Below are 15,178 nucleotides of genomic sequence, written 5' to 3'. Positions count from 1 at the left end.
AGAGTAAGAAAAATGGAGGAGTCCAAGATGATTTTAGGTTTCTATTTGGATAACTAGATAGAAATAGATGAGTTAACTAAAATAGGAAACACAGGGGGAAGATTGTAGCTTAAATACCCTGTTAACGAATATTCCAGTGGAGATGTTTAGTGAACAGTTGTAAATATGGGTCTTCAGTTACGTTTTGAGAGGTTTGAGCCAGACATATACTTCAAGTCATGGGACTAGATGAGAATGCCAGGTGACAATATGGATTGAAAAAGATTCATCTGGGGGGCTTCCCTGGTGGCACAGTGGTTAAGAATCTGCCTGCCAATGCAGGGGACACGGGTTCGAGCCCTGGTCCGGGAAGATCCCACAGGCTGCATAGGAGCTAAGCCCGTGCCCCACAGCTACTGAGCCTGTGCTCTAGAGCCCGCGAGCCACAACTACTGAAGCCTGCGTGCCTAGAGCCTGTGCTCGCAACAAGAGAAGCCACTGCAATCAGAAGCCCATGCACCACAATAGAGTAGCCCCTGCTCGCCGCAACTAAAGAAAAGAAAGCCCGCACACAGCAATGAAGACCCAATGCAGCCAAAAATAAATAAATTTTTTTAAAAATTAAAAAAAGAAAAAAGATTCATCTGTAAGAAACACGAGTAATTAATGTGGGATGTGGTGTAAGAGAAGGCAACAACAACAAAAACATTGGAGGGGAATGAGAACTGAGAGATTTTGACAAGGGAAAGTTGCATGTCAAATGCTGCAGAGAAAACTCTAGGGTGAGGACTGGATAAAAGCAAGTGGCTTTGTCAATTAGAATATAATATTTATGAGGCTGGTTACGGTAGAATGGTAGTGACAGAGTCAATTTTCATTACTTTGGGCATCAAATGGGAAATAAGGAGGTCCATTGATTTATGACTCATTCTATTGTATTTTATCTACCTAAAATAATGCCATGATTAATCTAATTAAAATTAATATTTAGGTCAGACATTAACTGGCAGTATCAAATATGTCAGAAATGAAATTACAGTTCTGTGCTCGTAATGTTTCTTGGTTGTAAACAGCAGAAACCTACTGTAACTTAAAGCAGAAACTGCAGACATTAAGCAGAAAAGGAATTTATTGGAAGGCTATTTGTTAGTTCACAGACTCCATGGAAGGCTGGAGAATTCAGCTTGAAACGTGGTGGGAACCAAAGGAGGCCACACAGCAAAGAACACAGCCATTGTCTCAGCTCAAGAAGTTGGGTTAGGACTACCAACCACTCAACACCCCACAGCTTGCTAGTACTGCTGCCAGTGGCAGACTCTCGTCACAGCTATGAATAATCTGTATCTCTCTGAGTCTTTATTCACTAATGCCCAAGTCTTTGAACTTAAAAGGAGTATGTGATTGGCCAAGCTTAGGTCACATGTCCATGCTCTAGTTGCCGGAGAGCTGGGAGAGAGGCTGTGTCTCATTGCTTCAGGCTTCTGTAGTTGGAGATATTTCCTTCACAAAAATGCACTCAGTGGTGATACCAACAAGTAGAAAAGCTATTGGAATGCTGGATAGCCAAACCAACAGCTAGTTCTATAAAAACTAAGTACAAAATCTTAAAGATTAGGGAAACTAATTTGAAATTCACATGACCAAAATGAAAATTATTTAATAAGCTCAAGAATGCAATCCATGGCTTGCCTTACCAATATTAAATATCAAGAGTATCAAATTAAAAACTTGGCTTTGATCCCTCCTGCTTTGTACCTTATAGTATAGGCCCTTCAGTGTCCTCTCTCCCAAGTCTCTGGGCCCCTATAACCTACACTGGGATTCACGATGGCAGCCTGGTCACACTAAATGGAGGCAACACTACTGAACCTACTAGTAGGAGCACATTTCTGGGGATGAGATTAGTCTCAGCTAGACCTGGATGGATATTAGGCGTGGCTGTGACCCTTTGGAGGGGAAAGAGAAAAATACCACTCTGCAGAAGAGCAAATTGGGTTGAGGCTAGGGGAAAAGTGCTTTGGGCCACAGCAGAAGCTGAGTGGCTGGGCCAGGCCAGGGATTGGGTGGGGTAGGAGACATTATCGGTGGAGGGAAGAAGAGAAAGGCATGTGTTGCACAGATAGTGGCTGCCCAAATTCTTCAAGTAACTAGGCCTGTGACATTTATTTTTTTTTTTTTGGTACTGGGATTTAACTTGATTTTTAAAGGTGCTTCCCTGCCAGAAGACCATTATGAAGTCTCCCCACAGAGGAAAAGACCCTTTATCTGTGTAATTCAAATAAAACTAGACTTTTTTGCTTGCACTTTTAAAAGACTAATTTTGGCATAGTGACACATCCAAAAGAAATACAAATCCCAAACTTCCAAAACTTGATAAGTAATGTAGCTCTTTAATGGAGTCTACTGAAGCTACTTTAAAGGGAATATTAAACAACAGCAAAATGTCCCCATTGCCCCCCCACCCCACACACACACAGAGTCACTGCCCCAGTCTCTCTTCTGTCACACAAAGGCCGCAGCTCAAATTATAACAGTGCTTTCATTCCTAGGCTCAGGAGTTTGGATCAGTTTGTAAGTGTCTGTCACCCTCGGTTTCCTTTATTCAGCAGTGGAACGGTGGCTCTCCACTACGAGGTGGAAAGGAATAAACCCAAACAGCAGTGTCAGTGCCCATGCTCATGTTACCTGTTGCACTTCCTCAGGGACTTCTCTGACCTCAAACTTTTGAATCCTTTGTTTAAAAAAGAATTACCAAACACTTCTAATAGTGCTTTCTATGTGCCAAGTCACTATTCCAAGTGCTTTAAAGTATTAACTTGTTTAATCTTTATGAACAATCCATGCAATAGGTATTGTTACTCTCCCCATTTTACTGATGAGAAAACGAAGGCACAGAGAGATTAAGGAACTTGGTTTAGATCCTACAGCTAGAGATTAAGTGGTAGAGGCAGAATTCAAACCCAGGCAGCACAGGTCCAGAGTCCATGCTCATTATCTCTATCTGTGTCATGCTGGCCAGTGCTTGTAAATCAGCGTCCTGGAATGGTTTGCATTAGAATCACCAGGGATACTTGTTAAAAATGCAATATTTTGGCCCACCTCAGACTTACCATGCCAGATTTTTTTATTTTTTTAGGGAGTAGAGTGCCTGGGTATTTATATTGTAAAGTCCTGCAGGTGATTCTCTGTATCCTTTGTTAAGAACTTCTGTTTCAAAAGGACTTAGTACTGTCACCATGTTCACTTCTGATCCTGGCTTCCTTTGAGCATAAGATTAAATGCTTTCAGAGGGATACCTTATTATTGCAGAACTTAAAATTTATACTATTGTACCATAGTTGTCTTTTTAAACCATTTCTACCTGAAATTTAGTTGAAATCCTTTCTTAGAACAATATTTGACCAATGAAAACAAAATTTTCACTCATTTTCCACAAATGCATTTAAATGCAAAGATTCACTTGGAAACTGAGAACATGCTGTTCCGTTTATGATGAGAATGAAGAGAACTGTAATAGGTTCTAGAAAGTATACCCTATGGGATATGAAAAGAGAACTCTGAATTATGGAATAGGTCTATATAGTATCATACCTCCATCCTTAGCAAGGATTGCAGCTGGCAATACAGCTCAGCTTCTAGTGTGAGCAGGTGTTCAGTCTGGCTATTTTGCTAACCTGAGATCTCAAGAGAAATTTTGTCCACTAAGGTAGATAAATCAGATTATTGCAGATTATGGACTAATATTTTAAGGGCATTAAAAGAAATTTAAGGCACATCCTTTTTTTTTTTCAACTTTATAGTTTGTCTTGTCAAGTCCAATCTTTCCTAAAATGTTCTTTATGGATATTTTACAGTCCTCCCTATTTCTTTGTGTGAAACCAAGATCAGAACTGCTTTGGAAAGAAAAGAATCAAGATCTGTAGTGAAGACTGGGGAAATATCCAGACACTGAGAGTCAGGCAAGGAGAGATACCTTTAGAAGTATAAATTAAGTAGGACCCCTCTTTGTCCACCTCTAGAAGGTTGTAGAATCACTGATATGAAGGAATCAGCTAGAATAATATCTCCCCGTGTTCCCGTCCCCTGCTTACACACCTAGGGCATTTGAGACTACTCTTGTACAACTTTACCCCATTCCTAGAGCCTCTGCCTAGAACTTTAAAAAATTATTTTGGGGGGGCCTCAACATTTTCCCCATTTTTTCCAACAAAACGTAAAGTAATTCTCTTTGATATCAATATCTAACTTTTTCCTTGAAGTGTTTCCTAATTAATCTCTTTTTTCAGAAAACTTGTTGACTCAGTTTGCTATAGCCTCAGACCCTCCCTCTGTCCCTTCCCCATGCTTTGCTTTGGTAGCTTATCTGTAGGATGCAATTTAATTCTCAGGAAATTCACTTCCTGCCAGTAGTCCTGAGTAAAGTCAGTTTTTAAAATGGAACATCTTATAAACATTATGTCTGACAAACTCTCATATGGTTAAACTCTATGCATTTAGTGTTTGATCTTTTTCCTTAATAAGACATTTTTCGGATTGCCCCACTCTCGGCACTCAACAAATGATGATTGATAACAAGTTTCAGGAATCCTAATGTATTTTTCCTAAATCACACACGGTCCGGCCTTTGAAGAAGCCCTGTATTATAGCTGACAAAGTTTTGAAATTTGATGAGCTCAAATTATTGAATGAAGTAATAGGAAGTATAGAGTCAAAAACTTCCTAGCCCTCTACCTGTCCAAAGCACGTAACCAACATTTTGTCTAAGAGCTTTCTTCAGGGAAAACAATCCTACCCAGGTTTATAAACACTTTCCCTGAAACTCGCATCAAGAGAGAGGAGTGATTTGGAGGCTACTGTCTTATCCTTGGGAAAGTTTACAAGGACTTGTTTTGACCATGAAACTCAAAATTAATTCTGGGTTTGAAAAAGAGACATATATAACTGTTAGTTTGAACCTTATTAAATTACTGAGTTTTTTTTGATATATAAAAATATGCATTTATGTAAACATTATTTCTCAACTTAATGCAGTTTATAACATTTAAAAATAAGTATTTAATTGCAAATGATTTGTCCTTCATGCCAGCAATACAAAGTGTTGCATTAGTACCACCGAAACCAAAGGAATTGGCGAGTCCAGGACATCTTTTCTCAGTTTTCCATTCCTGTGTCTTGAGTGGAACATAATTGAGATCAAATTGTGGTTCTGTACAGTCTAGGTTTAAAGTAGGTGTCAGTTTTCGATAATAACAAGCCAGGGCGGTGAGAGCTGCCTCAACACCCCGGCAGCCCCCAGGAGGTGTCTGGTGGCTCCCGTGGTAGAGGAAACGGCAAGGGCATGTGCATGGTCTTTGAAAAGATGTTTGATGGCTTTGTTTTCAGCAACGTCTCCCAATAGTGTGGAAGTAGCATGTGCATTGATATAGGATATCTCTTCAGGTTGTACACCTGCGTCTTATGGCAGTAGCCATACATCTGCACCTGGCCTCATGCGGCCTGCGCAGCCGCGGTCCCCTGAAATTACTGAGATTTGACTCACAAAAATGACAGTTTTGTATGGTTCAGTCATACGCTTTTTTGTGTGAATAAAAGGGGAGTTCAAAATCAGCTGGGCAGTTCTGGGGGCTTCCTATAGAGTTTGATATGAGAACCATCTCTTAAACTTGAGTTTGTACTTACTAGAATTACAAGCTAATTTTTCCTCTGGTGACCTTGCCTCCATTATCAAATATGAATTTAGTGTCAAAATTTTCCTCTTGTCAAAATGTGAACCTTGGCTCACTGTTGGGCCATCTGCTCTGCACCAATAGTTTTGATTTATTCTGCCTCTGGCTGACGTGTGCTAATGGTGCAGATGCAAACTTTACATTTCCTTTTATTGGTCTGTAGTTTTATTGCATACATTAGTGGCACAAATACTGCATTCATATAGCTGTTTCTATTAACTGTTTCTACTTTGGGGATGAGTAATGTACTTTGCCTATGTTTTTACTATGATGTGAAGTCCTACATCATAGACATTTTAATAGGCTTTTAAATGATTACACTATACTTAATTTTACTACCTCTAATTTTTTTTTTTTTTGCAATTCTTATTTTCAGGATATGTCCCTATGTGTGTCTGTGTATTTAAATGATTTCAAATTTTCTGATTGCTTTTGCTTTTTAATTGCTTTAAATGAAGGGACACATTTGGTTTCTGATCAACAATTAGTATAACTACTAGAAATTAACATTAGTTCAGAATATTGTGAATCTGATAAATAACTGTGAAAGGCCTACTTTTAATTACTACTTTGACCTTCTTATTTTATTTTATTTTTTGTGTTTGGTACACGGGACTCTCACTGTTGTGGCCTCTCCCTTTGTGGAGCACAGGCTCCGGAGGCACAGGCTCCGCGGCCATGGCTCATGGGCCCAGCCGCTCCGCGGCATGTGGGATTTTCCCAGACCGGGGCACAAACCCCTATCCCCTGCGTCGGCAGGCAGACTCTCAACCACTGTGCCACCAGGGAAGCCCTGAACTTCTTATTTTTAAGATTTGATGTGCTCTTCAATTTGTTTGGCAGTTTGAAAGATACTTGGTAAGATAAATGAGGTAGAGTGATAGAACACAAAAGTTCTCTAGGGTAGGAACATAGATCAGAGAAAATTTAATACAAAGCTATTTTTCAAATGAGGATAGATGCTCTTTTTATTTTTGGTCTGGTTTTAACAGTTTTCTGTGTTGGAAAACCAACCACCATCTATGTAATCCAGTGTATATGGATGAAATATAAAATATTAAGAAGCTATTGTTATTAATGTGGACCTGATTTGCAAAACTTTTTTTTAAAAATAATGTGTTATATCTTCCTAAATTTTATTTATTTATTTTTGGCTGTGTTGGGTCTTCGTTTCTGTGCGAGGGCTTTCTTTAGTTGTGGCAAGCGGAGTCCACTGTTCATTGCAGTGCGCGGGCCTCTCACTATTGCGGCCTCTCTTGTTGCAGAGCACAGGCTCCAGACGCGCAGGCTCAGTAGTTGTGGCTCACGGGCCTAGTTGCTCCGCGGCATGTGGGATCTTCCCAGACCAGGGCTCGAACCCGTGTCCCCTGCATTAGCAGGCAGATTCTCAACCACTGCGCCACCAGGGAAGCCCTGCATAACTTTTTGACATGTTGATCTAAGTGATCTAAGTGAAAGTTGCTTAGTGTCAGAAGTGCCACCTGTTGCAGATTGAGTTTCCTTCATTCCTACAGGACATCATTAGATATTAAGGACCTTCTTTTCTATCAAAAATAAAGGACTCCAGGGACTTCCCTGGTGGCGCAGTGGTTAAGAATCTGCTTGCCAATGCAGAGACACGAGTTCGAGCCCTGGTCCGGGAAGATCCCACATGACACAGAGCAACTAAGCCCATGTGCCACAACTACTGACCCTGCGCTCTAGAGCCCATGAGCATGACTACTGAGCCCACGTGCCACAACTACTGAAGCCCGCGGGCCTAGAGCCTGTGCTTCACAGCAAGAGAAGCCACCGCAATGAGAAGCCGGCACACTGCAACGAAAAGTAGGCCCTGCTTGCCGCAACTAGAGAAAAGCCCACACGCAGCAATGCAGACCCAACGCAGCCAAAAATAAATAAAAATTTTAAAAAAGCATAAATAAATAAATAAATAACTCCAGCCTTGAGCCAGAGTTTCCTAATATAGGAAAAGCTGTTTTACCTAGTACAGCAGAGACTAGTGGGTAATCTGTTAATTAACAAAATTGGTTAAAGCAGGGGATCATTTTTTTTTTAAGATGTATATGTATCTTATTTTGTTTCAGTTAATTATATAAATGTGCATTCATTTGCCACGTTTTGAGGTAGGGCCAATTCCTTTTGGGTCCAGATCTACTAAAGTTCCATGTTGTCTTTCTTGCAATAAACTATACTCACAGTGCTCTCTTTTCACGCTGTATCTTATCAGTTACATAGTAGTTTATTAAATTACACAATTAGTAACAAATGCAATTAGCAAAAGTAGTTTTGGCAAAATACAAAAACTAGTCATGAATGTTCAGTGTGCTAGGGGCATCAGTCAGTAAGTTTTAGAGGGGAGTGGGAAGGGTCATTTAACCTAGTGAGTTAGTTTAAGTTAAGGTCAGTTTCTATTCTACACAGATATGTAGAATCAACATTTGGCAAAACTTAGTAGGACCTCAGTTTTATTGTGTTTTACCATCATAACCTCCAGCTGAGCAAAATGTGGTCCTGTTCTTTTGATAAGTTAGTCTCCAATGCTTTAGCTGTCTTAAAAAGAGAAGAAACAGATAACTTCAGATGCTGTATTATGCACTAATATTTTGTCTTTTTCTAACAAAGTGCTTGGAAGAGGGGATTGGGAGACCTGTATGAAAATAGTGTATTTTCTCACGCACAATATTGTGTAACATTGGAAAACTGATGCTTCATTCTCACAGTGAAATGTTTTGGTGTTTTCCCACCAGTGTTTCTCTAACTTCCTCTGGGAATAAAAATAACAAAGCTTTGATTATAATATTTGTGCACATAGTTTCCTCCCTGAAGATAACCCTTGGTATCTCAGTCCTATAAAGGCTTTTTAGGAGTCCGTTTGAAGATATCGTAAAGTTAGTAACATAGTTTTGAATGACAGTGACAAAATATATCATATTTATCTCTATGGCAACATCTTTTTTTTCTACTTTTCCTTTTTATTTTTAAGTAGCTTCACCTTTGTTGCAGTTGGATTATATTAACTGACTTAATAGGAAAGAAAGAGTTTTGTTCAGATTCATCTAATTGTACCTGTATTTTTCCAGGATTGAATTTCCTATACAGGTTCTTTAATAAATAAGTAATGGGGGGTAATATTAAGAATAACAATATCAGATAATATCAGATAACAAATGTGGGTTTTGGAATGCTGTCAAAAAAAGAGTAAAGCTGTCTCTGATTACTTTAACCCTTATTGAGATTTCTCTTGAGTAAATACCATTAGTATTATTTCACAAATTTATAATATAACAAGTAATCAGGGTTGTGTTTAGCTACGAGTGACAGAAAATCCAAAATAATAGTGGCTTGGACAAATTAGAATTTTGCTTCTCTCTCATGTGAAGTTCTGGAGATCTTATGGTAGCTCCTTGATCGTCAGGATCACTAGCTCCTTTATCTTATTGGTCCATAAATCTCAGATTGCAGTTTCCATCTCATGGTCCAAGATGGCTACTCCAGTTCTAGCAGTCACACCTGCATTCTAGCTAGCAGGGAAGAGAAAAGGGAAGGAGGAAGGTTGCCTTCCACCATCACCACCTTGACAAAGTTTCGTGCACCCTTTCTCCTTAAGTCCATTGACCAGAACTTGAATGTATGGCTTCACTTGGTTGCAAAGGAATATAGTCCTTTTTCTGAGTGGCTTTGTGCCCAACTAAATGCCATTAGAAATGGAAGGTCCTATTTCTATTCTAATGTTATAGAAGGGAAAGCAGATATTGAGCACAAATGACTGTTCCTGCCACAATTAGCATTCTTTCCCTAACAAAATAAAAGCTTGAATTTATGTTCTTTAAAAGAAACTATCGTCTGTAGCACAGTGCTGAGTACGTGGCAGGTCACTATGCTCGGTAACTTTTTTTTAATGAATGGTACGAAGTCAATAAATACTTGTTGACTGGCTCCTTTTCTCTGGAGATGTCACTGTTAGGATTAGTGCAATGCCATAAAAAGTGAAATGAACATAGTTGGAGAGAAAAAATGATTGATGATTCATTGTTATGGCAAGAAACATTTAACTTGAGGAAGAGAAAGTAAATGTTAAATGAAACAACTACGCTGTCCCAGGCATGTGTGTGTACAAATTATTTTTTAATATAAAATAAGCACAATTAGAGTTTGTAGTATACCAGCTTTGATTCCCTGCCGTTCTAACCTGTAGGCCTCTTGGTAAACAAGCACTTTAAATTATAGGTTTTTTTCCCATTTTGCAAACCTTTAATAATTAGAGGTAAGGCAGGTTAACTGTAATAGTTTTTATGCATTCAAGATGTGATTCTTCTTTTTCACAAATAATAATGTGATTTTTGGTTTTCTGCTGCAAAAGTAACTGCTTCGTTTGAAATTTAATGAAGAAAGTAGGAGGCATTATGTTTGGAAAATCGTAAGATCTTAGCAGGAAACTCAGCTTTAAGTCTGAGCCTGACCTTAACCCATGACCAGTGGAATCTAAGTGTGTTTATTTTTACAGTAGCCTTAATTTGGGGCTTGTAAGTTTGTTGGTTTGTTTTCTCATTCAATTTTGGGGATCCTGAAGCAGTATTTTAATTATAGGAGTTTAGCTATTTATAATTTTCATGGCATGAAGATCAGCATGTTTTGTTTTGTCTTGGCTATCATGTTATCTTACTCTCAGAAACATGTGATCTTTTTGTCTAACAATGCACTTAAAAAGAAACCTCTCATGCTGCAAGGCTGGAATTCTAAAAGAACAATTTCACTCATCTTTTCCCCTCTTTTTAAAACAACACGTGTGTTCTCTTGGAGATGTTGCCTTGAATTAGACAAAGCACAAGCAGTTACTGCAGATGTTTTCTGTACAGCTCTGTTCACGTACATTAATTTCAGTTTGTTTTTCACAGATTTTTTTCTTAGCTTTGTCGATACTTATATTTCATAATCCCATTGACTTTGAATTAAGTTGCATTGAATTTTTATCACGCTCAGCTATGTCAAGTCCTACTTTTTGATGAGTCCTTCCATATAGCAAGTTTGTTGAATGAACGAGAAACGAACAAGAAAAGAAAGCAAGAGGGGTTAGACTGTGTGTCAGCTTTACCTCAGTTTAATCATGCTCCCTTAAATGGAAACATTTATATATATATACGCTTTTCTTTTTTTCCTTTTTGCTGTGACAATTCCCATGTTTTTGCTAGGAAAAAGAGGAGTTATTGAAAACAGTAGTTAATATCAAAGTCATTAAGTCATTTATAATCAGCGTTGGAATACCTACAGATGTGTTTATCTTTTCCAAAACACTCATACTACCCTGTTTTTGATGCCAAACTCTTCTTGGCTCGTTCTTATTGCAGTATTTGTGTGGTTGGAAACTAGAAACCTCAGATGCCCTGGGTCATTTATAGATGATCAAAGGTTGGCAATATCACATTTAGAATTATATAGTTATGCTAGACATGCACTTGTAATTTTTTTAACCCTTCCACTACGCTGTATAGTTTTTAAGGGCAAGAACTATGTATCTTCTTCAGTATATACCTGTTGCTTACCAAAAGAAAAGTCTAACACTGGCTGCTTCAAAGGGAGAAGAGGAGGCTAGGCAGGCAAGGCTCTCGGCCTTGGCCTTGCTTCAGTGAGAATCTCTTTTATGTATCAGTAATTTGGGGTCAGAACTCTTTTTTTTTTTTTTTGACCAATACTCTTTATAGTATACTGCAGCATATATGTTATCAGAACCTAGGAATATTCTAAGAATACTATTGATACGTAGTACCGGGTAATGATAGTCATTCAGTAATTCATAATGTTTATTGCGTTATGAATGAATGAATCGTAAAATGGTTTGTAGTTAATTACCCCCAAAGCCAGGTTCAAATAAAAACTGTCATTTTTTTATGATTGCGATGAAATGTTGGCATCCTAAGAACTCTGAATTTGACTTGTTATAGGACTAAGCCAATTATTATGAGTAACAACTTGTTCTTTGTTCATCTTAGGATCACCTGCTGCTACCAGCTACCACCCATAACAAGACTACAAGACCAAAGATGTCAATTGTATTACCAGCAATAAACATAAATGGTAAGTTGGAATTTTGGTTTATGAACGACATGCAATTGCTTTGTTTAACCTAGATTCTCTGGATTAACTAAAAGACACAAAATATTCAGTTGGTTAGTTATATGTCCATGCATTAATTCTGAAACATTTTCCCACTGTTTTCACAAAATATTATTTTTAAATTCTTGTGCTCTTTTAAAAAGTAAAGGATTTAATTTAAAGTTGCTTTTTAAATTACTATATTTTTAAAAGATAAAATCATTCTCTTTTATTTACAAAATTGGAAAAGTTAACATCTTTACTGATCTATACACTTGTTGTCTGGGGCCTTTCTGGTAATACATGATGTATAAGAAGTCCCTGCTGTGTTCTGAGAGTGAATTTGTAAGTTAGGTTATTGGAACTCAAAGCAGTTTCCTATATCACATAAATGGTGATATGATTCCCGGACCAAACCTAAGAAGCCTATTTATATTTAATCCGTAATACTGATGAATTTGATATTGATAGTATTACTATTGCATTTTGTTCCCCCACTAGTTCTGGGTATTAGATAAAATACAAATAATACCATTAATACTTTGAGAGTATCCAAAGATGTTAAGGCATAGCGTACTTGCTTAGAGTCTAGGAGGAAAAGTAAGACGAGCACAGAAATCACTGTATCCCAAAGAGAACGTCCCATAAGGAATAAAGAAAGTACTAAAGAAATTTAGTAAAGAAGAGATTACTTCCAGCTGGGTTCTTCATGGAAAAGAGAAATCTCTCACTCCCAATACCAGCTGTGTGTCGTAAATGAGCACAGTGTATATTGCTGGCTGATTACTTCCTCTGACGCGTCGTATTAGGCTCTAATGAAACTAGGAGAATTGGCTGTCCTTCTCAAGTCCATTTATCTGGTGTAATAGAACTACTGGTAAATTTTCTGTCTAGTAATGGGAACCTTATAGTTTAATGAGTAAGACGAAAATGAAAAGCCCTTTAACCTGCAGTTGAACCAATCCACATTCTGATTGATGATCATGATTAAGCCACCAAATACAGTTATAAAACAAAACACTGGGATTCTACATAAACTCCAATAAAATTTAGTCTTAGAGAAAAAGTATTAGATATTCATTGTACATATTAAGACCATAGAGGACTATAGAATTTCAGTTAGCTGTATATAGACAGCTTATTAGAAATGCTTAGGAGGCAACGTTATAGACACAAAATAAAACTTTTTTTTGTTAAAGCATAAAAGAATTATGACATTTTCTTAGTCTTACAAAGACAACAAATTTTTTAAAGAAACAAACTATAACATTGAGACGAACTTATCTTCCTTCAATAAAGGCGTACCTCTGAAGCTTTCATGGAGCAATCATATTACAACTTCAAGTGGAACAGTATATTTCAAAGTGTACTATATTATACTCCAAAGAATATACTTTGGGAATATTATTAATCTTATTCCATAGGTACCTAGGTTTCTCTGCTTGAACCGTAATAGATTTAACTTCTGGTCAGCTTATGCTCAGAAAGGCTATTGTCTAAGCTTCAACAAGGCAGAATTCACTTAACTTTGTTGTTCTGATCTCAGATTCTTATAAAATAAAACCAGGCGTTCTCTTGCGTAACACTGAACTATCCGTTTGTATTAAGCCAAGAACAATAAGATGCTGTTTGATTCTGATTTTCTTGGCCAGGGGACTAATTTTTGAAAATGAGCCTTTTCATGGATTTGAAAAATACAGTAATTAAAGGATCATTTCCTTTTTAATCTTGTTTGGGTTTCTTTGTAAATAAGTTTTGTTTTCCTTTTTAGGATATAGTATACTGTTAGAAAATTTAAGATTCAAATTCAGGAAATACTGATTGAATATATACCGTGTGTTCAGTCCTGTGCTGCATCCTCAGCCTCTTTTCTGAACCATCTCTTCACCTTCTTGCTCTAACTGGGGCTACTTCTCAAATTAGAGCTTGATTTTTCCTCCCCACCTCATATACCTCTGAGCCTGCAGATGGGGTGGGTAGTATCTTTGCTCCCCACTACAACTTCCAAATGACCTCTCCTTTTTCCTTCGGTCTTCCTAACGTCTTTCAAGTTTATAACACTCCTCCTACCCTTCTTTGTTGCTGTCTTCTATCCCACCTTCACTGATGACTCTCCACCACTGCTTTTGTCAGCTCTTTGTAAAACTTCAGCATCCACACAGAGGACTCATCCAGCACTCTGGCCTCTTTAGATCCAGTCATCTTTTATTTCTGCACTACCTCAGCCTCCCATCCACACGGTCACACTCTAGACCGTATCGTCATCCGTAATGGCACTCCATTTGTAATCTCCTCTTCAGGCATCTCCCTCTGACTCTTACTTACTCTCCTACTGTAATACCCACACTCCAGCTGGGTATCTCTGACCTCACAGATCTCCAGTCCGCTGACCCTGCCACTTTTTCTGTGTCCATTACATCCATCATGGCCATACACCCCTCCTTACTCAGCCTACATTCCATGTCCCATACTATCACCACTCTCTTGCAAACTACCCTCCTGGCTCCTCTTTTCTTAGGTCCCACTTGCCTGTAAAAATCCCACTCTAGTTAAGCCCAGCTATCCTCTTTATGCCTGCTCTCAAGCAGCTGAAAATTGCTACAAAATATCATCCAGTCAGGACAAGTAGATTCACTTCAAATTTATGACCGTGAATTCCGAAGGGGCATTCAGTACTGCATGTCAGGAATAAAGACGCAGACGTAGAGAATGGACTTGAGGACGCGGGGAGGGGGAAGGGTAAGCTGGGACGAAGTGAGAGAAGTAGCACGGACATATATACACTATCAAATGTAAAGTAGATAGCTAGTGGGACGCAGCTGCATAGCACAGGGAGATCAGCTCGGTGCTTTGTGACCACCTAGAGGGGTGGCATAGGGAGGATGGGAGGGAGATGCAAGAGGGAGGAGATATGGGAACATATGTATAACTGATTCACTTTGTTATAAAGGAGAAACTAACACACCATTGTAAAGCAATTATACTCCGATAAAGATGCTAAAAAAAAACCAACCTCTTGTCATTGCTAGTAAATTCACTTGCCTTCCATCTGAAACAAGAATTTCTCACCTTCTCTTCTCAAATATCCAACATCCCCTCTCCTCACCCCCTCAGCTGATGAACTCACCCAAATGCTACATTGAGAAAATAGATGTGATTGTATAAGAGCTACTTTATCTTTCTGGTACCAGCTGCATCTACACCCACAAACTCTGCCTTCCTTCTTATTGCACTGGGAGAAAAGTATCTTCCATGGAGTTCTAAATCCCAACTTTGCTACTTATTGGATAAGTATAGTTGGGCAAGTTAATTAACTTTTCTGTACTTGGCTTCCTGTAAAAGGAGATATTACTAATACCTTCCTCTTAGATTTGTGTGCGAAT

At 38.4% G+C, this 15,178-nt stretch overlaps 1 protein-coding gene across 1 annotated transcript in view; it reads left to right on the top strand.

The window, feature by feature from the left end:
- Positions 1–15,178, top strand: part of ATF6 (activating transcription factor 6) — a 221,677-nt gene that overhangs the window by 157,440 nt on the left and 49,059 nt on the right. Inside the window, exon 15 of the mRNA XM_082834402.1 lies at positions 11,693–11,777. Within this exon, the coding sequence (XP_082690528.1) occupies positions 11,693–11,777 (85 nt within the window). The remainder of the gene's footprint in view (positions 1–11,692; positions 11,778–15,178) is intronic.

The sequence above is a fragment of the Leucopleurus acutus genome (genome assembly GCF_964270905.1).
Source record: "Leucopleurus acutus genome assembly, chromosome: 2".
NCBI lineage: Eukaryota > Metazoa > Chordata > Mammalia > Artiodactyla > Delphinidae > Leucopleurus > Leucopleurus acutus.
This window is presented reverse-complemented; position numbering and strand designations above follow the sequence as displayed.